Source organism: Zonotrichia albicollis, chromosome 1, assembly GCF_047830755.1.
Source record: "Zonotrichia albicollis isolate bZonAlb1 chromosome 1, bZonAlb1.hap1, whole genome shotgun sequence".
Taxonomy (NCBI): Eukaryota; Metazoa; Chordata; class Aves; order Passeriformes; family Passerellidae; genus Zonotrichia; species Zonotrichia albicollis.
In genome coordinates, this window is record NC_133819.1 from 106,052,747 (window position 1) to 106,077,740 (window position 24,994).

At 37.5% G+C, this 24,994-nt stretch overlaps 1 protein-coding gene across 12 annotated transcripts in view; it reads left to right on the forward strand.

Moving 5' to 3' along the window:
• The window catches only part of METTL4 (methyltransferase 4, N6-adenosine), a 52,541-nt gene that overhangs the window by 586 nt on the left and 26,961 nt on the right, over positions 1-24,994 (forward strand). For 6 of the 12 annotated variants that reach the window (XR_012582132.1, XR_012582129.1, XR_012582128.1 and 3 more), the window contains exons 2-10: positions 919-1,433; positions 2,140-2,202; positions 5,387-5,753; positions 7,860-7,929; positions 9,751-9,925; positions 10,137-10,243; positions 10,855-10,943; positions 17,073-17,308; positions 20,302-20,405. Coding sequence is in view for 2 of the 12 variants with exons in the window: in XM_074549245.1 (XP_074405346.1) it covers positions 1,005-1,433; positions 2,140-2,202; positions 5,387-5,753; positions 7,860-7,929; positions 9,751-9,925; positions 10,137-10,243; positions 10,855-10,943; positions 17,073-17,218 (1,446 nt within the window). In the remaining 10 variants the exon portion in view is untranslated. Of the gene's footprint in view, positions 1-918; positions 1,434-2,139; positions 2,203-5,386; positions 5,754-7,859; positions 7,930-9,750; positions 9,926-10,136; positions 10,244-10,854; positions 10,944-17,072; positions 18,833-20,301; positions 20,406-24,994 lie in introns of those variants that run through there. The other 6 variants (XR_012582137.1, XR_012582133.1, XR_012582138.1 and 3 more) reach the window with 3 other exon arrangements.

Here is a 24,994-nt window from a genome sequence, read left to right on the forward strand (position 1 = left end):
GAAACTATGCTATGTAAGATTTTTTTTAAAGAAAGGACTTGCAGCGAGATAGCAGCCACAGGACACCTAAATCTTTCAGAGAAAGTTTCTCCTGATAAGAGAGCAATAAATTCTCTAACTTCTTCCCTCCTCACTCAGCCATGAAGATGCCAGTTAGGGTTGAGAGGAAGAAGTTGACGATGACCAGACAGAATCCTGTGTTTGAATGGAATTTATTCGTCATGTATGAGGTGTATGAATATGCAACAGGTTATTGTTTTTAGGAGTTAATCCTTCATTAATGGCTGTCCTTTTTCGGGCTTATGCTGCCCAGAAAGAGGTACCTGGACATCCGTAACTCTTTGTTTCTATTGTCTCATATTGTCCTAATCTAAATTGTCCAAATAATTATTACTCTAATTATATTGCTATTTTTATAACCATTTTTATTACTATTAAACTTTTAAAATTTTAAAAGCAAGTGATTGGCATTTTTCACATGTGTGAATATATATATAGCATATGTGTGTATATATAGCATGTGCATATAAATAGTATATATGTAGTCTACATAGCGTGTGTGTAACATATATAGTAAAGACATGTAGTGTAAATGCATGTATATGTGGTGTATATGCAGTGTGTAGATATACACACATACCATATAGTGTTAGACTTAATTGGTGGGTCATAGGGCTGTTTTCTGACTTGTTAAAAAGAGTAAGTGCATACCGTATAAAAGTATAAAAAAGTTGTGTAAAATTTAGCTGCTATAAAAATAGTAGTGGTATAGGGATGAACATAATGGGGAAAGCAGATGAAGTCAGGAGTTTCAACAGTGTGCCCTGTGTGGGCATGGAAATGTCTGTCAGAAGGTAGGTGCTAATTTATTAAACAGTGATAATTCTGTAAAGTGAATTCTTATAAAAATTCCCACAGGAGGAGGTTGCTCCAGGAAGAGCGAATGGTTGATGAAGGCCATGGTTTCAGGGAGCTGATTTTTCATCCTGAAAAGGGGACTTACGATGTCCGTGGTACATCGTCTGGCAGTGGGATGGCTTGTGGATCATCTCTCTTTCATCAACCAGTGTGGCTATGAGGTCTGTGACTCCTTTGCACACCCTGGTGGTGTCACTCCCAGTACTTCTGCCACATCTACTGAAGACTGTCACAGTATTTCTACTTTTGCTGCCACCCCTTCATCAAGCAATGGTCCTTCTTACTGTCCTGGAAATGCTGTAGAAACAGAAGGTAAAAGAGCAAAAATGAGATACGTGTTTCGGGAGGAGTTCTTTGATATTTCTAAGCCCTATATAGCTGCAGCTCCTGAGGAGCAGCTGTGTCAGGGATGCCCTGAGGTGAGTCTGACAGAAATAAAGGCCAACAGCAACAGAGAGGAATACCAAGAAGGAGCAAAGAGTGACACTGGAGATTCTCTTGCCACTGCTAGGAAGGTATGTTATCTGTAACACAGTAAATTACAGTAATCCCTTGATAAATAATATACTACTAATATGGTTTTGCATACCTGAGTCTTTTTAGGTAGTGTAGAAGAGTGGGAACTTTTGAGAATATTCCTGTGTCCCTCATGTCAGTAATGTGCATTCTGTGTCTCATAAGCACTGGATTGCTCCTGAAATCTCCTGACACTTGTTGTGGTCAGGTACACAGTCTGAAGCTGTGGTAGCTGTTGAGATTGTGCAGATTATCAAATTGGGAAGGACAGTATGAATTTACTTTCAGTGTTGTTTAGTACTGTTCCATACGGATAAAAGAAAATAAGAGTCACTTGTCTAAGCCAATAAATGTAATCATGAAGACATAGTTAATTTTTTTCTCTAATTGGTAAACTGCCCTTGGCAGCTGAAACTTTTAGTATGGGCCCGAAGGAGGCATGAGCACAAACTGTGCACTAGGTGCCTTCAGATTCTAGTGCCATGAATAATTTAAAACAGTTTTAAGCCTATGTACCTTGTGAAAGCGTGCAGCAGGTTAGGTATTTTCAGATCTTTTTGCTTATTTGACTTGTGATAGAAAAACAGGAAACTTCCTTCTGCTTTTAGAGTTCATTTGTAATTCAGGTATTTTTGATGTGTTTTCCCCTTTTATTTCACTGTGGAATGATATGGATTTTGTTGTTGGTTTTTGCTAATTCTGCAGAAACGTAAAAGGAAATGTGTGTTCAACCAAGGTGAACTGGATGCTTTGGAATACCATTCAAAGGTAAGTTGGAAAAATGTATATTTTACAAGTACCTGCTACCTGACTTTGGGCGTGTGCTGAGTGAAGGGCATGGTTGCAAACAAATTCTGGTTTTGTAGCTTGTTCCACTGGTGAAAAGAAGGAAAGGGAAAGGAAGGTCAGTCTCTCCAGTCCTCATTTGAATTTGTGCTTACAGCATGGATCTTCTATGTGGATACATGTGAACTTGCATCTGAGACATTAGAAAGACCTGGAAGCTGCATTCATATAGTAACTTGGACTGTTATAGACAACTGAATATTGTGTTGTGATGAGTTGAAGGTTAGGAATTGGCTGATTTGAAATTGGCATCGTAACCTGTTCTGAAGATAAGCTTTCAGTGTTTCAGGACACTGTGCTGGAGTTACTCAACACTTTGTGACCAAATGTGCTTCAAAATATCTTATTCTGCAATTGAAAAAAAAAAAAATCTTTCTCTGACATTTTATATTGTCCTACTAAAACATTATGAATGAATTTGAATTCAAGTCTGTATGCTTATGTCTGTTGTGTACTGGCGAAGATACAACTGAATTACACTGAAACATAGTAATGAATTGTAGAAATGCAATCTGTAGGTAATGTTTGATGTATTCTTACTGCTTTCCCAAATAGTAATGTGAACCTGAACTAGGAACTACACTTGCTTTCTTTCCTTTGACAAAAGTTTAATCATATTGGGCTTTTTGCTTAAATCTGTTCTGCCTGAACTACATTTAGATGACTATGCTTTTTTCTTTTATATAGCAACAGTCTTGTAGTAAACATGTGTGTGTGTAAACTTGCTTATACAGTGTAGAGGTCCTGTGATTATGTTTTTGAATAAGCTGTGCATGTGCAGAATCACCTTAAAGGAGAAAACTTTGAAGTTCAGCATCAACATGATTATGAAAACACAAAGGCTAAAAAATCATTCAACAATAGAAATAAGGAAAGAAATTAAAAAAAGAAGTTTGATTCCTTGGAGGTATGTGTAACTTTGGTGATATTTGGTGAATATGTGGAAGATACAGAGTTCGGAAAAATCAGTGACTCCAGTTAGCCTCTTGTATCATTCACAGATTAGAAAGTATTGGGTTTTTACTAAATTTGTGTTATTAAAGGTTATACCTCTGCAAGTTAAGGCAGATTATTTTGACACTTATTTATATCTGTAGACTCATCAAAAATAAATCCAAACAACCGCAATTTTTTGTTTTTGCAAGTGAATCTATGAATTTCAGCTGTTGAATCCATGTATGAATTTCAGTCAGTGTCAATATAGGGAAGAGTACAAAATACGCTAAACTCCTTCAGCAGCCATTTGTTAAATCTCCTGCTTTGATTGCTTCATATTCAAGACTTTGTCCATCTGTAAATTAACACATGCATGTAAGAAGGTATAATTTCTGAAGATATGTTTATTAATTCTGTTGAAGCAATATGAGCTTTTTTTATCACAAACCTAGGTACTAAAAATTTATAACTCTGTACTGTCTGATATCTAGAGGTGGCGTTATTAAATTATAAAAAAAAATCTTTTTCTTCCTCTTCCACTAATCTGGGAATTGTAATAAAGTGCATTTTGTAAAGCCCTCTTGTAATCTTGAAGATTCTGTAATCAGAAGCTTTTGAAACCACAGTATAATGGCTTTTTACAGGGGCTTTAATAAAGCCCCTGTAACTGACAATGGACAAATGGATAAACCCACCTCACTGACAATCAAAACTCATAAAGGCTCCATGATTTGGAATAAAATGGGTCTCTAAATTTTGTGAAGCGGAGGTGCTGACTCCCCAGTAGGTGAATGACAGTGTAAATACATCCAAGACTTGTGTCATCCTGGACTGACTAACAGGCTATTTGAGATGTTTGCCACTTAGAAAAGTTGCAAAAATTGAGTTCTGATACTTTAATTTGATTTACTGATGGTACTTCTGTATGACTGTAAAATGCATAAACTGTTGTTTTATGAAGTGAATTGAAATGTGGAAAATTACTGATTTTTAGATCCCAGTATACATTTTAATTAAAAAGATGTTCATGGGCACAGTAACTTGAAATTAAATTAGAATTTTAAATTAAACTTCAGATAATTGCTTTGAAATTTGTGTTTGGTTGAAACAATGATATTCCACATCTGTTGTCTGAAATGTTTTATTCAGTAGTTTATCACTCTTTCTTTCTCCAGCATTCTAATTATTGTAACTTTACCAAAACATGAAAACCAACAACAGTGTGGTGTCCTGGTTTTGGCTGGGATAGAGTTAGTTTTCTGCTTGGTAGCTGGACAGCTAATGCACAGTTGATGGAGTTGGGAGTGCTGCAAATGAAAAATAAACCTAAGACTTCTAAAAAGCCCCAGAGTTAACATATTGAATGCTAAAGCTAGATCTGTTGCCCTAATGTCTGCACCCAGATGCAGCTGCTTTGTCCTTTCCAGCCTGGTCAGGATAGGTCGGAAAACATCAAATATTCTCATTTTGGGTTTAGCATGAGGGTAATGTTGACTGCAACAATTGAAACATTAGCGTGTTAAGCCGTGCTTACCCTGAGTCAAGGAGTTTTCAGTTTCCTGTGCTCTGCCAATGAGCAGGTGCACAAAGGAAGCTGGGAGGGAACACAGCCAGGACAGATGCCCCGAACTGGCCAGAGGGATATTCCATAGGATATAGGATATCGTGCTCACTATATAAACAATAGGAGTTGGCCAGGAGCCATGGATTTGCTACTTAGGGATGGGCTGGACATCAGTCAGTAGGTGTTCTTACTGTGCATCAGTTGTGTCTTTTGGGCATTACTTTTGTCTCACTCCCACTTTTCAATAATAAAAGTAATGATAATAATTTTTTAGTTTCAGTTTTTAAACTGATCTTACAGTAGCCCATGAGGTTTGCTTTTTTTCCTTGGATTCTTCTCCCCACCAGGGACTGGGAGGCATGTGGTGTAAGCAAATGGCTGTGTGGTACTTGGTTGCCAGCTGGGGTTAGACCAAGACGCCTTATTATAAAACCTTTGTAGCTTTTGAGCCAATGATCTCAGTAATTGGCAAGGATACTTTTCCCTGCCTGCAGATTGAAAATGTTTTGATTTCAGTTGTATTCCCTGGTCAAACAGACACTTGAAAGATCTTTTCTTTTTTCCTTTTTTTTTTTTTTTTTTTTTTTTTTTTTTGTCACCATACAGGTCAGGAAGCTCATTTGGGAAGGGACTTTGGATTTAGTCCAAGAGGGACTCAAAAGTGGTTTTCTTCACCGTATGACTGCAAAACTCAGTTGCAGGAAGAATAATGTTCCTCAGCACATTGTCTGTGGGTTGGCTGAACTATGTGAAATGGCAAAGCAGTTTCCAGCTGTGAATGAAAGTGACCATCAAGCTGTATGTGTGCTAGAGGAGGAAACCTCCAGTGCAGAGCAGGACCTGCTTTCGTATGTTGTGGAAAACAGCTCAAACTGTGCAAAGATTATTGTGTTAATGGGGCAGAAATACTTGGTGCCACCAAGAAGCAGTTTCCTCTTATCTGATATTTCATGTTTACAGCCCCTGCTGAACTGTAAGTATCTTTAGGTGGTTTTCTCCTGCCCAAGAAGGGCAGTTAATGTCAAGATGACTCAGTGAACAGATTTTAGCTATAGCATTACGCTCATAGCAAATGCTGCTGCAGGCTTTCAAGGTGATATTTCTAACTTTGTGCAAATAGGTAAGGACTTTCAAAGGAATGTTGAAGGTTGGCTAGGAAATCATGTTATGAGGGGATTATTTGTCTCCAGGAGGCTCCTTTAAAAGTCTCAGCCAAAATGCAGCAGTTTGTGAGCGTGTTCTGAGCAGCTATCAGCTTAGAAGGCATGGAAACGTTGAATTGAGACTAGCTGTGCTGCTGGGTCCCTGTCCCACAGGATAAGCCTTTAGCATAGGTAGGTCCATGCTGCTGCTGAAGTGGTGATGCTGCTGTCTTGATTTTTAGCTAGATTAGTCCATGGCGGGGGGATGAGGTAGTGCACCATAAAGCTAATGTTCACTTACAGACTCATCCTGTTCAGTGGCAGGGTCTTTTTAGATTGGAATAAACAGGTCGTGGAACAAAACCCAGTATCCCCCAGGGAGGGTAACAGTTTGAGAGGCTGTTGCACCCAGCTGGAAGGCAAGACCACCAGTAGCAAGCATGACTTGTCTTTTCAGCTTCTGTGTTTCACAGCTGAGGGTATTGGCTTATGTAAAAATCAGCAACAGGGAAATGAGGGGATTTTGGAATAATCAAGTTCTCTGTAAAAGTAGATCAAAAGCTATCCAAGGCACTATCCCCAGCCCTAAGCTGACAGCATGCATAAGTCTTCAGTGCCATTCCAGTAGCTTTCAAATTGACCTTCATTATTATTACTATTATTTTTGTCACTATCAGTCATAGCTAGGATTTACCAGACAGTCTTACAGGAAAGATGTTGCCTGTGAGCAAGAGCTGGGCATTACTGCTCTTCCCTCTAATCAGTAATTTTAGATTTTTTTTAATTGCACATGAGAAGAGAGGAAGCATATGTAATTTAGATGCTATGATTTTTTAATTTTGTTTTTTATTGAGAAGATAATCAGGAAGTAGAATCTTGCTATCTAAATAATAATTTTGCATTTGAAGTCCAAAATCTAGCTAGGAAGCTGTTTTCATCTGTAGGAAAGAAAGAAGATTATTATCATTCTGCTACCACTCTCCACAGTGGAGCATATAAGATTCTCCAAAGAGTTACAGAGCAGTCCAAGAAATCTGAGCAAATGCTTTTGAAATAAGCAACAGTGAATGTTAACATAATGCCCTGACTGTAGACTTTTTTCCTGAGTAAATCTGCTGTCCATTTTAATTGTTATTTTTCATCTTCCCTTTCACCTGCCAAAATAGAAGTAATTCTTGCTGGTCAGTCCACTGTGAGGATAACACCTCCAGTGTTAAATGAATAATGTGTAGTAATCACATTTCATGAACATCAAATACTAAGCTGTTGTTCTTGCTGTCAGACTAAATGAAAGAACAAAGATGTTCTCTGGAGAATTAAAATTGGGGAGTTCTGTTTTTTTGTGCATGTGTTCTGTATCTTTTATCCTCCAGCTAAAGTAAACTCAGCTTCTCCCATGAAAACTCTATCGGTTCTTTTACTCTTCATTGATTCTCATTTCATACACTATCTGTCTCTCTTTACCTCCAGTAGTGCAAAACAGTTTTCTAGAGCTGGCTTGAAGCTCTGCATGTCTCTGTTGGCCTGATAAAAGATCAAACAGGACAGGAATCTTGCATTCAGGGCTGTAGCTTTTCACTCAGCTGGATGCCTTATTGCATAACTTCTGTTGGGAAACTTTGAAAAAATTTTACTTTTGAGACTTGCACTCTGCTATCCTTTCTTTCCCTGAAAGTCCTAAAGATACTCAAACTTTCTTAGAGGGATCTGACACAGACCACATAAAAGTCTTTTCCTTAGGTAATCAGCCAAAAAATACTGAATTTTATGGATATGATTATCTGAATTAACACAAGCATGTCAAAAGTCTTTTAACTTCTTATTTGAAAAGAACAGAAGAAATTTGCAGTTTTGCTATATATCTGTTTTAACTCATAGATTTTTTTTAAAGCTACTTTACTGATTTTTCTTTTTTTTTTTTTAATTTCACTTGCCAGACAAGAAAAAATATGATGTAATTGTGATTGATCCACCATGGGAGAACAAGTCTGTTAAAAGGAGTAACAGGTATGTTTTTTAGTAAAATCAACAAAACTTTGTCATCGTAGATTACAGAGGGTAATTAACATTTTAATATATTGATCCAATCCAGGACCACTGTGAGACTGTAGCTCAAACTTGTAAATATTTTCACACATGCTTACCTTCAAATCTATGGACTGCCTTAGGTATTTCACTGAAATGTGTTGGATACTTGGCATACAAGATATTTGCAAGAGTAGATCTTGAATTATCTAGCTGGTGAGAGAATGTTAGCTCTTTACAAAGAAAGTATGGATTCAGCTGTTCTGTACAGCCCAGATCATGCACATATTAGTTTGTAATTAATAAGGTTTCTTCAGTGGACATAAAGCTAGATAAATATGTAAGTATTTCCAGGACTGAAATCTTGCTAGGAAGTTGGAGTGCGTTTTTATTTAATTTGAGGTGTAACTTAAGCTTGAGTCTAATGTTTAGAAAAACATGATAATGCAGCAGTGAAATCTTCTAGTGCAATAGGAGCTCTGAGTACTGTAGTTTATGAAGTTATTAACTTAATTTTTTATGGGCTTCCTCCACTGCTGAGTAACATCATGTTTATGCTAGTGGAGTCCTCTTATTACCATGGAATTGTATCTCTTTGAAAGAAGGGTGGACAGGAAATATGGTCTTACAACTTTCTAGAATAAAGTTTGCCGTGGCTTTTGATCTTGTTATGAAGACATAACATTTGAAGATGTAGGGACGGATGTGTAGGCTGTCCTTTGAAAGCCCTTCAGAAACCTCTCTAAACTCTCATTCAAATGAGACATTTCTCATTCAGAAGTGTCTTTCTTGAGTATATAAGGTACTCAGAGAATAATTGTAGTTATGAGCATAAGTTAGTCACCAAGATCCTTTCTCCCTTATGAAATAAAGGCAAAAAATGGAGGAGCCATCACTGCTCATAATTATCTTGTTGGCAGCTAGTCATTGTGAAGCATTTCTCATCTAGGTGAATACTTTCTCCTCTAGACAGTCCAGGAGGTATTTGGATTTTATCCTTGTTTGCTGTTTCTCACTGTAGCATTGTGTAGGGTCCTGGCTACCCACATGGTGGCTGCCAATTTTCATTAGGCAGTGTGCCAATATTTTTGGTGCTGCAGTGTGTAGGTTCCACGAGCTGCAGTTTATTGATAGTGTAGAATTGCATCATGAAAAAAAAATGGTAGAACAGGACAGGATCTGGAAAGCATCCTGGATTCACCAATGTAGCATTCAGTTAGTTCAGAAAAGTGCAGAATGGTTTTGAATAACCTAGAAAACTTCCACCATGGCTGATAATTAAAAAAAATGAACAACTTGTGAAAATAATTGGAGAAGTTGTTATCTCTAATGACCTGTTCTGTTGCCATTCAAATTAGTGTGACTCACTTGTCATTTTCATTCAGAAGAGAGTTTATTATGAGAAATGAATAGCATTACATTGCCTAAGAAGCTGTTCACTAAATAGCTTTGTTCTGGCACAAGGATGAGAATATTGAGTTACATCTGATAGTTCTTAAATGAAAAGAAACATGGGCTCCTAAACTTAAGAGTCACAACTAATAGTGCTTTATTTCAAGGCATAGTGAAAGTACATAGTTCAAGGTTCTGCTCAGCAAAACTTATGTTCATACACTAATGATTTTATATCAAATCTCTCGGAATTGTCCACTGGGTGTCAGTCTTGAACTATTTTTATGACTTAGATTGTCAGGAGATGATTCTTGAAGTGAGTGGTCTGTGTAATTTTTTTATCCATTTGTTTTGCTTTGAAAGTTTTATGGTTGGTATATGCTAATTTGCTTTCTTACTTTATTGGCACAGGTACAGCTACTTGTCTTCATGGCAAATCAAGCAGATTCCTGTACCAGCACTAGCTGCTCCAAATTGTCTTGTAGTCATGTGGGTGACTAACAGACAGAAGCACTTACGTTTTGTTAAGGATGAACTTTATCCTCACTGGTCAGTGAAAACACTTGCTGAGTGGCACTGGGTAAAAGTAAGTTCTTTATTTTGTTGCTTTCTTGGAGACTGAGAAGACTTGCACTATGACACTTTGTGTTCTTCTCATTTGTCTATTTACTACCATTTACGTCGCTATTTGAAAGCTGTGATATCATCAATATCCTTCTTTTTTTAAAGGAAAAGGTCTTGGGAAAATATGGGATATTAAAATTTTCTGCTGTATATTTTTAACTCTTTTGTGTCAGATTACTACAGCTGGAGAATTTGTGTTGCCTTTGGATTCTTTGCACAAAAAACCCTATGAAGTTCTCATATTGGGGAGAGTTCAGGCAGATGTAAAGGAAGCCTTAAGGTATGTCAGGATATTTATGGTAAATGTCTTTTTTTTTTTCAGCTGCTAGGATTCCCTTTGTATGTATCACTAACTCATAATGCAATATAATGTCCCAAAATCTCTTGGCTGATTGTGAACCTAAAGATAGCCTTATTAGCTTTGGAGTAAGGGAGTGCCTTAGTGAGACTAAAGAAGGGAACCCCTGTGTGTTCCTGCATCTGCTCTCTTGGGAAACTCTTGGACAAAAGCCTTGTGGACAGGGCTTCCTTTGCTGACAGGTTCTCTTGGACCACGAGCCCTTGGCACAGGCTGATGCCATTTTGGGGATGCTGCTGTTGTTCCATACATACTGACATAAAAGACTGCATTGTTTTTTCTCAGTGGCTTTGCATGGCTATTGTAAACCATGTTTTGTCCAAAGCCTCAATGATTTCATAATTTGTTCCATAAGTTGTTTTATGTATTATGTCTGAGCAACATTTAATTTCCCTTGGACTTTGAAGTTTGTGAATGAACATTCTGTGTGTTATCTCCCATCTGAAATAACTCTGCAAGAGCTGTAGCATCACATTGGGTAACATTCATTCATTCATTCTCACATTTCTTTTCTTTTCTGATTTATATGACAGGAAATCTGAAGGTGTTCTTCCAATTCCAGAGCATCAGTTAATTGTCAGCATACCCTGCAGTCTGCATTCACATAAACCTCCTCTTGCTGGTATGTTTTGGTTTTTATGCCTAATGTTTCTGTAGCACAGTGATCTTGGATGCCTCATTATGGGATGTACCTAGAAATGCCTTAATTTCCCATCTGTCAAGCAATTTTACTCAACAGAACTTGTGGTTCCTCTTAAAGTGTTCTGAAGCACCTCATCCTGAGAGAAAATTAATGTGAAAAGCAGAACTTCAAGTAGTACTGTGTGAACATTTTGGGTAGACGTAGAAAAAATATTGCATTTTTCAAAATTTATCTTTTAAATGCTGCAGAAACAGTTTTACAGATACTTCATATATGAAGTCGTGACAAATGACCTAAAGTACCTTGTGTGGGAGAGAACTTTGGGAGTACATAAAACAGGAAAGCAGAAACCTGTTTCTTTATTATGTCATCCTGAAATAAATGTTTACATATCTGCATGAATTGATTATATGCCTACAGTGCAATTATGCCTTTAAATCCAAAAACTTAACTATTTTAAGACTGCTAACAAGAGGCAAAAAATAAGGTATGCCTTGCTTGTTTCTGAGGAGTTGTATTTCGCTCACTGAAGTTGTGTTTCGCTCACTGAAATTGATGCAGTAATTCCAGCCAGCCAGTTAGTGTGGGTATAAATTAAACTTTTTAGAGTTGGTACAAAGAATTGTTCTGGAGCACTTTGACTAATTTAGTCAATAGGAAGTGGTACTTCTTTCATCATTACAGCACCTTAGAACTTTCCGAGGCTGTGGTAAGAAATATATTTAAAATCTCACCCAAAATCGATTTAATCCTCCACCAAGGGGGAAGCTCACAATGAGTCTGCAAATATTCCAGGTGTTTTGTATTCACATCAGAAAGGCAAGTAGAAGAAATGTTTAATGCTCTTGGAGAGGAGAGGTGTCACACTTTGCTTCACTGATATGCTTTTCTTTTTCTCTTCCCAAGGGGTAGAACTACTTTTGATCTGAGCAATTGTTGTATCTCCAGGGATGTTCTAGCATCTGTGTTTGGGGGCTTGCATTTATTAAATTACCATATATATATATGTATACATACACACACACCTGTTAAAAAACTAGTAGAAAGGACATACTTTGGTTAGCTAAAAATGGAAGAAACAGAAGGGCAGTTCTAGAAGGATCTTTGTGCCATCCTGAAGCCACATCTCCAAGAATTAGGGCTACAGCAGGGTGTATATGTGTTGATTTAAGCTAATGAACAGTGGGGTGGTTATTTATGAGGCTGTCACTAGGGTCTCTTTAGCAAGCCAATATTTATCAGCAAACTTGGACACAAACAGGACACTTGTGAGGCATCCAAGGGTGCAAACCAGCAGTTTGGATGTATTATGGAAAATTTTAGTGCAGCAATGGTCCTCGGAGCAATTATTTTGTAGGGCAGATCTAGAAACCATATTGGAGAATACGTTATAAATTATAACCCTGAGTGGAATTTGAAGGAAACTGTCCTTCCTAATTTTTGGGTGTATTCCTTGAGTCTTCAGTTGAGTAATGGGATTTGATAACATTGGGCAGCATTTGTATTTCTCTTTGAAAAAATGAACTTGCTTGGAGCAATATGAATAGTTTAAAAAGTTTTTGTGAAAATCCACGTATATCCTACAGGTTTTTTGGCAGGTCTATGCAGAATATGGTTATGTAATGAAAAGGTAGACAGTAAAGCAAAAGCTGATTGCTGATGCTTTAACTTTTGTGCTGTACAAGGTGTTGCTTTCACGACCAGGCAATAATCTCAAGCAGCCAGTAGAGAGCAGCTGAGCTACATCCTAGAGGGGTTCAGAAGAAATTTGAACAGAAGCAGGGATTTGGCAAGGGGGGAGAAGGACACTTGATGAGTCAGACACATTCTTTATGCTTTGTTTTAGTAGTAACAAAGCCAAAAATATTAGTATTTACTGATGCTGTCTGGCACTTTGTTTCTTATTACAACAATAAAGGTTGTATGTTGGTACATATGTAGCCACTTAATGACTGATTATAAGAGTTTATCTCTCTGGGGGAAAAGAAAGATGTAAATTAAAGTAAGCCATCAAAAAGAGATGTTTGTGTTCCTACAGTGCATTTAACCATGAAATTGCAACTGTAGGGGTTTTGGTGATGCATGTGCTGTGTTCAATGCTTAGAGCTCTAATATGTCATTGTAAATGTACTTAAGCTGCTTTATGCAAATGTGTTAAAATCAAATTTTATTACTCCAGGTTTTGATTCAAATAACAGCAGGTTTTCTTCCTAATTCAATTCAATGGTGCTCTTAGAGAGCACAAAAGATACTCTGTTACAGATATGTATGAAGTTCTACATAACTTCACATCACCTTTTTTCCTTTTCCTGTATTACAGATTGTTCTTGTTATAGCCATTGCTCTTCCAGTTTTTAAGTATATGCATTTATTGTCAGAAAATAATGCTGTTGTGTAGGAGTTTGCCTAAAAGCAGTGGAATTAATTCTTGGCTATGTTCTAGCCAATTTGCATATATTCAGCAGAACTGTGCAATGAGGAGTCATGGGAGGTCCCTCCTCCTGTAGCAATGATGGTTTATTAGGCCATGTTATAAAGGTTTGCTTGGAACTAAAAGAAGTAAATGCCTTTTGTTTCCTTATAGGCCTTGTGAGCCCTTGCTGTAAGACTAATTGATTGTTGCATCAGCATCTAGATTTAACTTGAAGTTCAGGAAAGACGGAGTGCTGTAATGCCATCTTTGAGCTGGATTTCAGATCATTTTCTGGTCCAGGGTTTAGACAAATTGGGCAATAAGGACCTCTATGTCGCAAACTCTTTTGAAGGGTTATTTTAAACTGAAATAACTTGTGCTTTGTGCTTTGCAAGGCTCACTGATCAGGCAGTGAAAAAGCAGACGCTTATTTTCACTTTATATATCCAATTTATCAATGCAGAACTTGCTTTTTAGGGAGTGGAAGTTCAAAAAATGTTGCTTGTTTCAAAGATAATTCTTTAGCTCATTTAAACAATTTTCTGAGCATGCATCTTCAATATGTGTCTGGGATTAGGAATGTGCAGGTGTGTCAAGTCTCCTGCCTGGCCACTGGATTATGCTTTGGAATGAAATGGGTTTTCTGGAGCTGTTGTGTCTGCCAGCTACCTTTGTGCTCGCTTCACGTGTCCTAGGGCATTAGGTGCTCAAGTACCTGAGCTGCTGTCTTGGTGTTTGTGACACTTGCAAATGATAAAGAACAGGCTGTTTATAATCTATTTAACCTGTTTCCTGTCAGTGGTATCTGTAAGTGGATAGAAGTAATTGTGTTCTGGGTTTTGTTTTTCAATCTATTCCTGTGGTAGAAAAACTCAATACTTAATTTTTCTACTGATGGAACTCCTCTAAGCTGTTTTCAGAGGAAAAACCCCAAGGGTTTGCTTGAGGGCTGCAGATCAGATCCATGTGTGTTAAGATAGTCTACTGGTGATACAAAGGTCTAACAAAGAAGACATAATTTGGGACTTGAACACTGATTTTTCCTATTTGAAGGAAACCAATGTAATGAGATTTTAAGCCAGCAAAATTCAGCTCTTTTGATATGGTAATTTCGTTGCAGTGCAAGTTACTGCCTGATGTGATTATGTAAATGCCTACAACCTAGCAATGAAGAATCATACTATAATGTGATCTCAAATTATATGTAATGTGTCTGGTTTTTTTAAAAAGCCCTCGAAGTTTAAAAAGATGTTGTCTCTGCCAGAAGGAGAGAGGGAGATTCCTGCGACTTCCTTTTTAAATTCTAGAACCAAATTGATAGAAAGACTGGCACACTTTTCCTGCTTCTGTTGAACTGATTGGTTTCTTGGCTACCCCTTTTTTGCTTTCTGGTGAGCCAGTCTTTGAGATTGGTTGATATGTGCTTTTCAAATTTGTTCTTTTAGGCATGAAAGTTTTTGGTGACTTCTGAAACTGCTTTGGATTACTGAACCCAATGCTATGAAGATTATTTTTAACTTATGAATTTTAAGATCTACCACCTCTCTGAGCAATCTGTTCAGTGTTTCAGCACCCTCATTGTAAACAATTGTTTCCTTATATCTGGTCTGAATTGATCCTATTTTCATTTAAAACCTTTATCCCCTGTCGTATTGCTGCAGGCGCTGCTAAAATAAGCTTGTTGCCTTCTTTCTTATAGCCCCTATTTAAGCATTGAAAATCCACAATCAGGTCTTCCTGAAGCCTTCTCATCTTCAGGATGAGCAACCCCAACTCTCAGCTTGTCCTCCTAGGGGAGGTGCTTTGGCCCTCTGATCAAATTGTCAGCAAATTATGCCCAAGAAATTCTTATCTTAATGGAGCTGTGAAAAGAACAATAAAATTTACCACTTTTTTATTATGATGTGTTTGCCAAATGATATTAAGCAACTACTCATAAGTGGTGTCTAATTAGATGAACACCCACGACACCAAACAGTGTGTGAGTTTTCTGTCAGAATGTACATTTTCCTCTAAACTTCCCAGACTCTTCTCTGTAAATGCTAGATTTGTTTAAACATTTTATCTTGCCTCTAAAAGAAGCAGGTTTTTGGAATAAGATTCCTTCTGGTAGCAGTATTTTTTAGATTAAAAGCTGCCTTGATGATAGCCCATCTGAGACATTCATGTGACATTTGTTAAAGATTGGGAGAAGGCGAATAGATTTTTACACCATGCCAAAATACAAAAAAGCCTGGAAACACCCATTAACAATATTTACAGAAAAGTTTTTAATACAGTGGAGCTTTGGAAGAAGTGATCACGTAGGTAGGAAATGCACCTTGGGTTGGCTAACACTAGAAAGTGAAACGGGTGCTCATCTTTCTGCAACAGGAGCAATCTATGGCCTGACCAGCTGGGGTCTCACATAGGGCATCTGTGACTGGCAAACTTGATGCAAAAAGTCAGTACTTGGATTGCACCAAAAAATTTCCTCTCATACTTCAGTGTATGTTGACTGGATGTGTTTTTGCTTTATGCAGTGATCATATCTGAAGAGGCTGAGTGAAGCAGCAAAATGTTGGCCTTATGAGCTGTATTTTTAAGTGACAGATACGCAGAAATCACTAGCAGATCTGATCTAAAAATGACCCAAGTATTCTTTGGAAAGGGTCATGTTTCCATACTTTTTCTTCTTTTATCTTCAGCAGCAAAACACAAAACTTAACATGCAGTTTTTAGTATAGATAAGTTTTTCAGTCTTTCTGCCTTCTCTGTGTTGGGGGCTCCTTAACCCTTTGCTTTTCTCATGTTTTTGTAGCCATTTCATGAAACGTAGTTAAGGAGTTCCTCAAACCAGCCACAGACTAAATGGTTCTATATGACAAGTAACACATTTAACAATAAACTCTTTACTATAATACTTTTCAAGCAAAATGCAAGATCTTTTTCTATCTCCAAGAATACCAGTGATCAGTGACACAGTTGATGTTAATGACAGACGTCTTTATATTTGGATTTAGGCAGCAAAAATCCCCAACTATAAAAGAAATATGAGATTTATGTTACTGAATAGCAGTAACAGTTATAGAAATATCTCTTCTGGTGCCAGGTTGATATTGGGGAAAAAAATAGTTCCTGCATTTTTTTAGCCCTTTTAGTGCTGTACTTATTTAACTGGTATTACTTTTAACTTTTGATAATAGTATTACTTTTTACTTTTGATAATGTTTTCATTACAAAAATACTTTTATCCCCTTTAAGGTACAGAGGAAAAGAGAGTGTGCTCTTAATTAAGGAAAGGGTTTATGTATTTATTTATTTATATATATAAGTATTGCCCCCATGTTATTGGAGCTAAGTAAGGCTTTAGGAGGTGTTTGGTTGATATTAGTAAAAAAATTCAGAAATCATTTATGTAGAGGCTGAAATAAATCCTCCTTCCCTTTCTCTAAATGAAAACCAATAAATCAAGGCTATTGAAGGCCTTGACAGTATTTTTCAGAATCTCAAGGGCATTTATTTAAGATTACTTTCTCACTATAAATAGTCCAGCTGTTTGATGAAACCTCTGAAATTAATTTGCTGTCTCTCCCTTTTTTAATGAAACATTCATTTTTTTATTCTGCCAGCATCACAGGGGAGGTTTTACTTTTTTACTATTGTTATTTGTACCATTGTCATTGTTGTTGTCTTTTTTTTTTTCTCTTGCACAGCAGTTCTGGCAGAGTTTATCAAGCCAGATGTGGAATGCTTGGAGTTGTTTGCTCGCAATCTACAGCCTGGTTGGACCAGCTGGGGAAATGAGGTCTTGAAGTTTCAGCACATTGATTATTTCACTCTTCTGGAGAATGAAAACTGAACTGGGTCTTAAACATCTATACCTTCTGAAATTCCACATCATCCCAGGGGCCTCTTGAACTTAGCCTTATTATTGACGGTGCACCTAAAGGTAACAGAAATAAAACCAATTGCATTTTAGTTAGAACTCTTTAAGTGACAATATATCTGTTTAATGCTATCTCCCCTCTGTGCAAGGTGGTCCCTTATTTTGATGATCTGAACATATTTAGATACTTTTGTTACCAAAAACCAGTGAAGATAAAACCCCTTAACAGCAGTGCAGCTTTGAGAAGCAGGCATTCTTTATTCGGTCAGGTGCATGAGGGAGTATCTTCTCTGAAATATTTGTATGCTGATTACAGAGAAAGCTCCTGTTTATATTCTTAATTTTACATACATATTCATTGACATTGATGATATTAATTTCCCCAAAATCATTAACACAGGCTCCCTTCCCTTTGCATACACGTTCTTCTGTACCAGGGGTTTCTTTGGTGGTTCCTGGTGGTCAGCCACCCCAAAATCACATTTGACCATCCAGTGAATGGTAAAAAGTTGGCATAACTGGGCTAGTTACTCTGCAGTTTTCCTTCTTGGTCAATGTTTAACATGACCCTAGAGAATAAGCATTTTGTGGTTCTATAGGCTTGTGGTTTTTGAAGAATAATCATATTAACCCATCAGGTTAATATGGTGGGTTAAAACAATAATTTTTCATCTGCCAACAATGTTAAGTGTAAGTTCATCCCTGTTCTTTTTCAAACCTCAAGAAAAGAATGATATTTTAAAGTATTTTCACTGCAGCTATCAAATCTGAGCTGATAGCACATTGCTGCTGCTGTACTGTAGCTTGTGCTATTTTTAAAAATTATAATAAAGAATTGTATTGTTTTTCAAGAGTCAATGGAAGTAAACAATTCTGAATGATACATGTTTTCTTAAAGTTTTTTTTTGCAAAACAATAGGTTTTGAACTAATATAGTTATGAAGGCAGTGTATCTTCCTACTCTGTCTGCCTTAGAGAAAATAAAAGGAACAGTGATTATATTTACTGGCATATGAATTCTTGACTGTCCATATTCTATATAAAATGTTACTTTTAAAACAGTTGATAATTCTGTCTTTGTGTATATGGTGTTAATTTTTTGATGACATTGTAAATGATCAGCCTCAACATCTTAAAAATTCTGAAGTTTTAACAGATTGTATGTATTTTTTAAAAGACTCTTTCCTTATGTTCTGGAACATTATAAAGCCATGCTTGTGAGCTGTATTTTTCAGCTAACAAAAAAATGATCCCTTTAAAAATATATTGAAGAATTGTACCCTTTGTGTATCATTTGTTGTTCTTAAATTTACTTTGAAAAATATAAAGAAAATGTAATGAGGCCTCTGCCACTTACTCATTTATAGCAGTTGAGGCAGAGGTGCTGGACAAATTGATTTTCCTGATGGCAGGTTCCTGAGTTCTGACTGTTTGTAATGGAGAACAAAATACATTGCCTAACTTGTTTACCTTCTTTACTCCCTTTTGGTAGCCTGGTGCACTGTGAAGATTTATTTAAATTTAACTTCAAAATGTTAGCAGAGTAGTTTTTGATAATTTTGTAATAAAAATGAAAATGAAAACTTGTGTCTTATTTCCAGTTTCTGTATTACTATTCAATTCCATGTTTTGCCTATTGGAGCAGTGGAGTTAATAAAACAAAGAAAATGCTTTTTTCCCCTCCCCCCACAGTTAAACATATACTCAAAATAAGTAGATAACGTAACAGTGGAAGTAGTTTCCCAGGGAAATGTTTCTTGCTGCATGTTTTTATTTAGTCTACCTTTTAAAGTGTCAGTATGTGTTGTCATTACACTGCAAGGGCTCCATATTGCTGGAGTTTCATAGCTCTTTGATGTTCCTTGTAGATAGCCCCTCTAGGCACTGACTCTTCCTTGTCCTCACAGCAGCCAACTGACTCCAGTTCCCCTCAGCCAACCAAGCCACTCTTTTATAACACTCTGCTTATTGGCTACAGCTGTGGCCTGTTAACATCAGGCCTGTTCCCAATCTCTAATAATTGGCTCAGCTGCAACTCTTTAGGGGGTAAGATTACTTTCTACACTACCTTTACTTACTTATGTTCTATCCCCCTACAAATATGTAAGCAATCTTACCTACAGCTACAAGGGATAGGCGATTCTTTATTTGCTTTTAGTTTTAGAAGACATTCCTACCTGGAGCTTCTGCTTTCCCAGTCAGAATTCCCCTGCCCTCCCAAGATGCTCTCATCCAGTAGTAAATGATGTATGGGACTTAAGCATGTAATAAATGATAACTGCTGCACTTATCTTGTTTACCCCTTGTACTCTACAAAACAGCACAAGAAATGACAATGTTGTCTGTTCCACATCCGCTGCTATGAACAATTCCAGATTATCTTTTTAATTCCAGCTAAAAGATAGATGAACAATATTAGGGATCAAGAAGCCACCTTTCTCCTTCGAGCTAAGCAGCAGAACCCTTCTAAGGGAATAACCTTCTTTAGGCTCTTTAAGAATTGATTTGTCTTTTCTGTGGAGTCCCTTTGCAAACAGTGGCTTTCTAGAATCCTAGAATAATTAAGATTAGAAAAGACCTCTAAGATCAAGCCCAGCTGTTAACCTGCCATCACTGTGTTCACCACTAAACAGGTGAACTTCCAGCACCTGGGAATCCAGCCTCCTAAGTATGGCTTGTATGTAGAGGACTTGTGCAGGCAGGTTCTAAGCTTCTCAGATTAAGTCAAAAGTTTAAGATTGGAATTTGTCATATCTGATCCTGTCCTAAATAGTTACAAAATTATGCCTTGGACACCTGTTTGCTGCTTTTCCACTGCTCTGGCCATGAATAAAACCTTGTGAATATGACAGAAGTGATGTTCCACATCTGCAGCCATCCTGAAACCATTGCATTTTCTCAGGAGGAGAAAATTTGGAGGAGAAAACTTGCTAACTTGGAAATCCCATGGTGGTATTAGCAGTTGATAGTTTGAGGTGATAGGGTCATCTTTTAAACATAATTATTTACCTGTTATGCTGAATTCATAATTTAAATAGCCCCTTACACTTTTGTAGGTCTCCAAGACCCCAGCTGTTCCTAACCAGCCATCAGATTGTTCAGTGTCTGTCAAAAGATTCTTCTGAGGCAGAATCTGCATATCAGTGATAAGTGAAACCAGGTAATATAACAGGACAATTTAAGATCTGGTTTCCTTTTATGTTATATATGTCAATTGCTCAGAGCGTACAATGCTCTATGTTGTGTCAAGCCCTGTATAAAAACGCAAACTTGCTCTGAAGAGTTTACAAAGTTGGTAAGAAATGAAAGAAAAAGGGAGAAGATAAGGATGGAGGAATACAGGATGGTAATGAGATATTAAAGGTGTATTTAATAAGTATCAGTCTAGGTATTATGCACATCTTCAGTGTTCCTAAGAAATTGTAAGGTTGTTTCCCCCATTTTAAATGGGATTTTCTTTAGTATTCTAGCATCACACATTCAAATAAAAAATTGGTGGAGTGTGTATTTTACTTACAACATTAACAAATTAAAAGGGTTTTTTAAGCTCTAAATTCTTCTTGTGACAACAAGTGACAACTGTGATTACTGAAGAATTTTCAGAAAGTATGTTGTTTGGTACATCTGTTGTTGTTTTAGCAGGACAATGGTAAAAGTTTCTTTGGCTAGGTATTCTCTACTATTTAAAGCCTTTTAACATTATGTGTTATTGCAAAAAAACTCAGTTGCATTACAAAAAGAAGTAATTTTAAGCTTTTTCTATACGTGGAGTACATCAAGTGTCATAATCAAACTTTTATGAATCTTCAGGTTTGAGTGTGATTTTGAAATGTCAAATTAGCATATGACCTTTACTTGTATTTTTAAACTTCTGTGAAGTAAAAAGAATTATATCAGTAAGGTATGTTTTTGGAATAATGATTGCTAGGCATGTACTCCTGTGGAAACAGCAAAACTTCTTTTGCAAGATTAGACATTATTAAAGAAGTGAGATAAGTGAGGAGGTCGTACCTCTTCATAGCATTCAGCTTGGATAGGTGTCAGCAGCAGCAAAGGGTTGACTTTTAAAAATAGATTTCCAAATTACATAAACAACTATAAATTGCAGGAGATAATGCTACTCTGCCTTGATAATTGCATTCATTAGCCTCAACATGCCAATAAAGACTTGCCTACTGCTTATTTTGGATTGGACATAAGAGGAGGAGAATGGAAGGGGGCTGGAGAATAGCCAAGGGACACAAGCTATGTTCCAGTTGCTGAAAGAAGTCTTGTGGTGTCCCAGCTGGCAGGTTTTTTCATAGAATAGTTTGATTTGGAAAGGACCTTTACAGGTCATGTAGTTCAACTTCCCTGCAACGAGCAGGGACATCTTTGTTCAGATCAGGTTGCCGAGAGCCCTATACCCAGCCCCTACCTGACCTTCAATGTTTCCATGACTGGGTCTGCCAGTTTTTTGTGGAGAGAATTGTGTATGTGCATGTGTGTGTGCAGGCAAAGCTGACCTGTTGGAGTAGTGCGAATCACTAGTACGCAGTGCTTTGAATAACAGTGATATGTGCATTGCTAGAAATTTAACATCACCATATTTTTACTTGTCAGTGTCCTAAGGTTACCAGTTTGTGGGGAAAAGGTACTATTTATTTGGTTAGAGATGTCCCAATACCATGCATGGTTTGAAAGCTTGCTTGGGGGCTGTTTAATGGATCTATTTTTGCTTTGTAATCTTCTGGAAGCGTAACATTGTCACTGATAAGTGAACAGCATAGCAGCTGCCCAGGTGTGTTCCCATAACCCTGGCCACATCTCAGAAGCATGGGAAGCCTGCAGGGGGTTGGGCAGGTGCATGGTTCTGTGGGTTCTTTGGCAGCTTCAATGTGCCTTGACATCACTAAAATGACATCAGAGCTGTTCTAATGGGGCTGGGTCACTTTGCTGGGCCTAGCTTTGAGGACTTTCCTTCCTGGCATAAAGGAGTTGAGGTTATCACCTTCTTGTCAGGGTTGTTCTTCAAGTAGACTGAAAATTTTCTAAAGAAGGTTGCTTTTTACTCGCCAACATTTTTTATTTAACCTGCTGAACTCTTGATGTGCCGCAGAGCCTGGGCTTTCAGCTCTGGGTCTGAGCCTGCACATGGGCTGTTTTGGGGTTAGAGAGTTATGGGCCATGCTCTGAGGGCTGAGATTCAAAATTCTTCTGGTCTCAAGACATCCAGGCTTTCTTGGAAGTACTCTGACTGCCAAACTGCAGGCAGAGCTCTGTAGTGGTCCTCCCTTCTGGCTTTTTGGCTTTTTAGCTACCTGTCTTATGAAAAGGAGGGCTGGGAGGCACTGTTGACACTGAGGTCTTGACACTGCAATCACAATGCTTTCTTAAGAAATGCATCATCTTTCATACTTTCCCTGTGATGAGAAAAATCTGAAATTTCCATTACTTGTTTCAGACCATTTTTATATTTCAGTTAGTAATTTGCATTTGCTTACAACAAAGTAAGTTTGACTTTCCATAAGCTCTGTTTTTTGCTGCTTAGTTTTTCCTTCCTCCTTCTCTATTTCTCAACTGGTTTTCTTCAATCTAATATTCGTTTACACATTAGTAACTTTATTTTGTGAAATATTTTTTACTGCAGGTGCCTGTAGATTTCTTTTAACTGTCAGGAAGGCTTGTCTGTAGAATTGCATGATTTGAATTTATTTTTTTGTTATCTGTTTCCACAAACATCTGTAGATAACAGAGTGTGGCACGGGATTGGAAACATGAATCCTGTGTGGTATGGGACTGGAAACATGAACACCACATCTGGTGATTAGGGGGGAATGAGGGGCTACTTAGTAAACGTTAGCTGGAGGATGGGAAGTTGTGGCAATAGCAAAATTGGCTGCTGCCACAAGAACATAAAAATGTGCAAGCCACATGAGAGAAAGGTGTGATTTGTGATTTCTCTGTTGTGTTGCCTAACTTGTAAGTAAAAAAGGACAACAACAGTACCATAGCAGGAGTACTATCTACAAGGGAATGTTTATTTATCACTTCTCTGGTGCTACCTGTTTGATAACAAAACAAGAAAGTAAGGCCTCATTTGATGACCTTTATGGAAATGATAGCCCTGACAGAATTCAGGAGACTTTTTCAGATCTGCTAGGGAGATAGTATTCATGGTTAAAATACTGTAGTAGCAGCAGTCCCCACTGGGGAATGATGAGCATTGACTCCATGGTTGCAGAAGGCTGATCAATCACTTTATTCTTGCTACACTCTCCTGTACTATATGAAAAACCCATTGCCCATGCCAAGCAGTCCAATACAGCTTTGACCTCATTGGTCATCAATCCAAACACCATCACCAGAGTCCAATTAAGAAATCACTCTTTGGTAAATAATCTCTGTAACACATTCCACAGGTGCATAACAACAGGTGCAGCAAGTAGAGATAAGAATTGTTTTCTCTGAGCCTTCTCACAGCTTCCCAGGAAAATCCTGGGAGAGAATTATGTCTCTCTCTGTTCAGAGGATATGTGATTACCACGAAATACTACTACTAAAATGCTGTGAAGGCAAATATTTGAGTAAGATTTTTCTCTGCTATTGTTCAATATGCAGTGGCATGTCTTCCTTTTTCCCATGTCAGTAAGTAAATTGTGTTAAAGTAAAATAGCAGTATTGCTTATGACTGGTTTGATGTCAGGCACGCATATTCAGTTTTCCTTTTCTTGTGTAAAACCCAAACAATAACTTCTGCTGAGGGAGAAGGAGGTCATACATTCTCATTTTGTCTGTAATATTGCCTTCATTTGCCTCAGACTGTGGAGCCTACAGTCCTTTAAGCACCTGGGATTGCTGGAATAGTCACTTTGGGGTATCTTAGATCTCTTTTTACCCTTCTGTGTCCTTCCTTAAAGGGTATTTCTGTAACACACAGTTTTGAGATGAGAAAATGAGGGTCTGTAAAGAGGAGAAAACAAAGTGGAAAACAGTGCCCAAAAGGCAGTGGAATAATGAATACTGGACACTTCACAGCTAGTGCCATGGGAGTGCTCATGGTTCTCTAAACCATTACTGTGGACAAGCTCATTCACATGTTTGAGACTTTATTGTAAAGATCTATCTCTTTGCCTTTTTGGAGATGGAGACATTTTTCAACCCAGGAGAGTGGGTGCAGTCCCCTGGCCAGCATTTTTAGCACAGCAGACGTTGCACACTGCTGGTTACAGGTCAGCTGCAGAATTGTACAAAAATCTGAACTTCATATGTGGCCTTTTTTTCAGCATAAAGTATGGCTGCGCACTGACTACTATGTAGAAAATGAAATGCATTCAAAGTAAAACCAGCACAAAGGCAGAGATAAGTTAGAAATTTAAGAATAGCTAATGATGTAATAGGCTAAAAATATCTGCATCGAGGGTCATGATTTTACAGGATCATTAACTGAAGTTTGTCGCAAAATTTTGCCAGTTTATTTAATAGCACTGTCTTGTAACAGCTTTATGCCATTAATTCAGGAGACAGCTAATTGGAAATATTCTTATGGCACTTTTACTGCCCTCAAACTATTGCTTGTGTGTCTTAAATGATTTGCATCTTCCGTTACTCTGCACTCCAAAAATTAGGCTGAGTTCAGAAAGAAAGTATGTGTCCTTTTCTGAGGTTCATGGTTCATCTATTGGTTCATATAACTTCAAAAAGATAGTTATGACATAAGAATTACATTTTTCCACATCAAAGTGACCCAGTCAAAACTTCAGCTGAAAA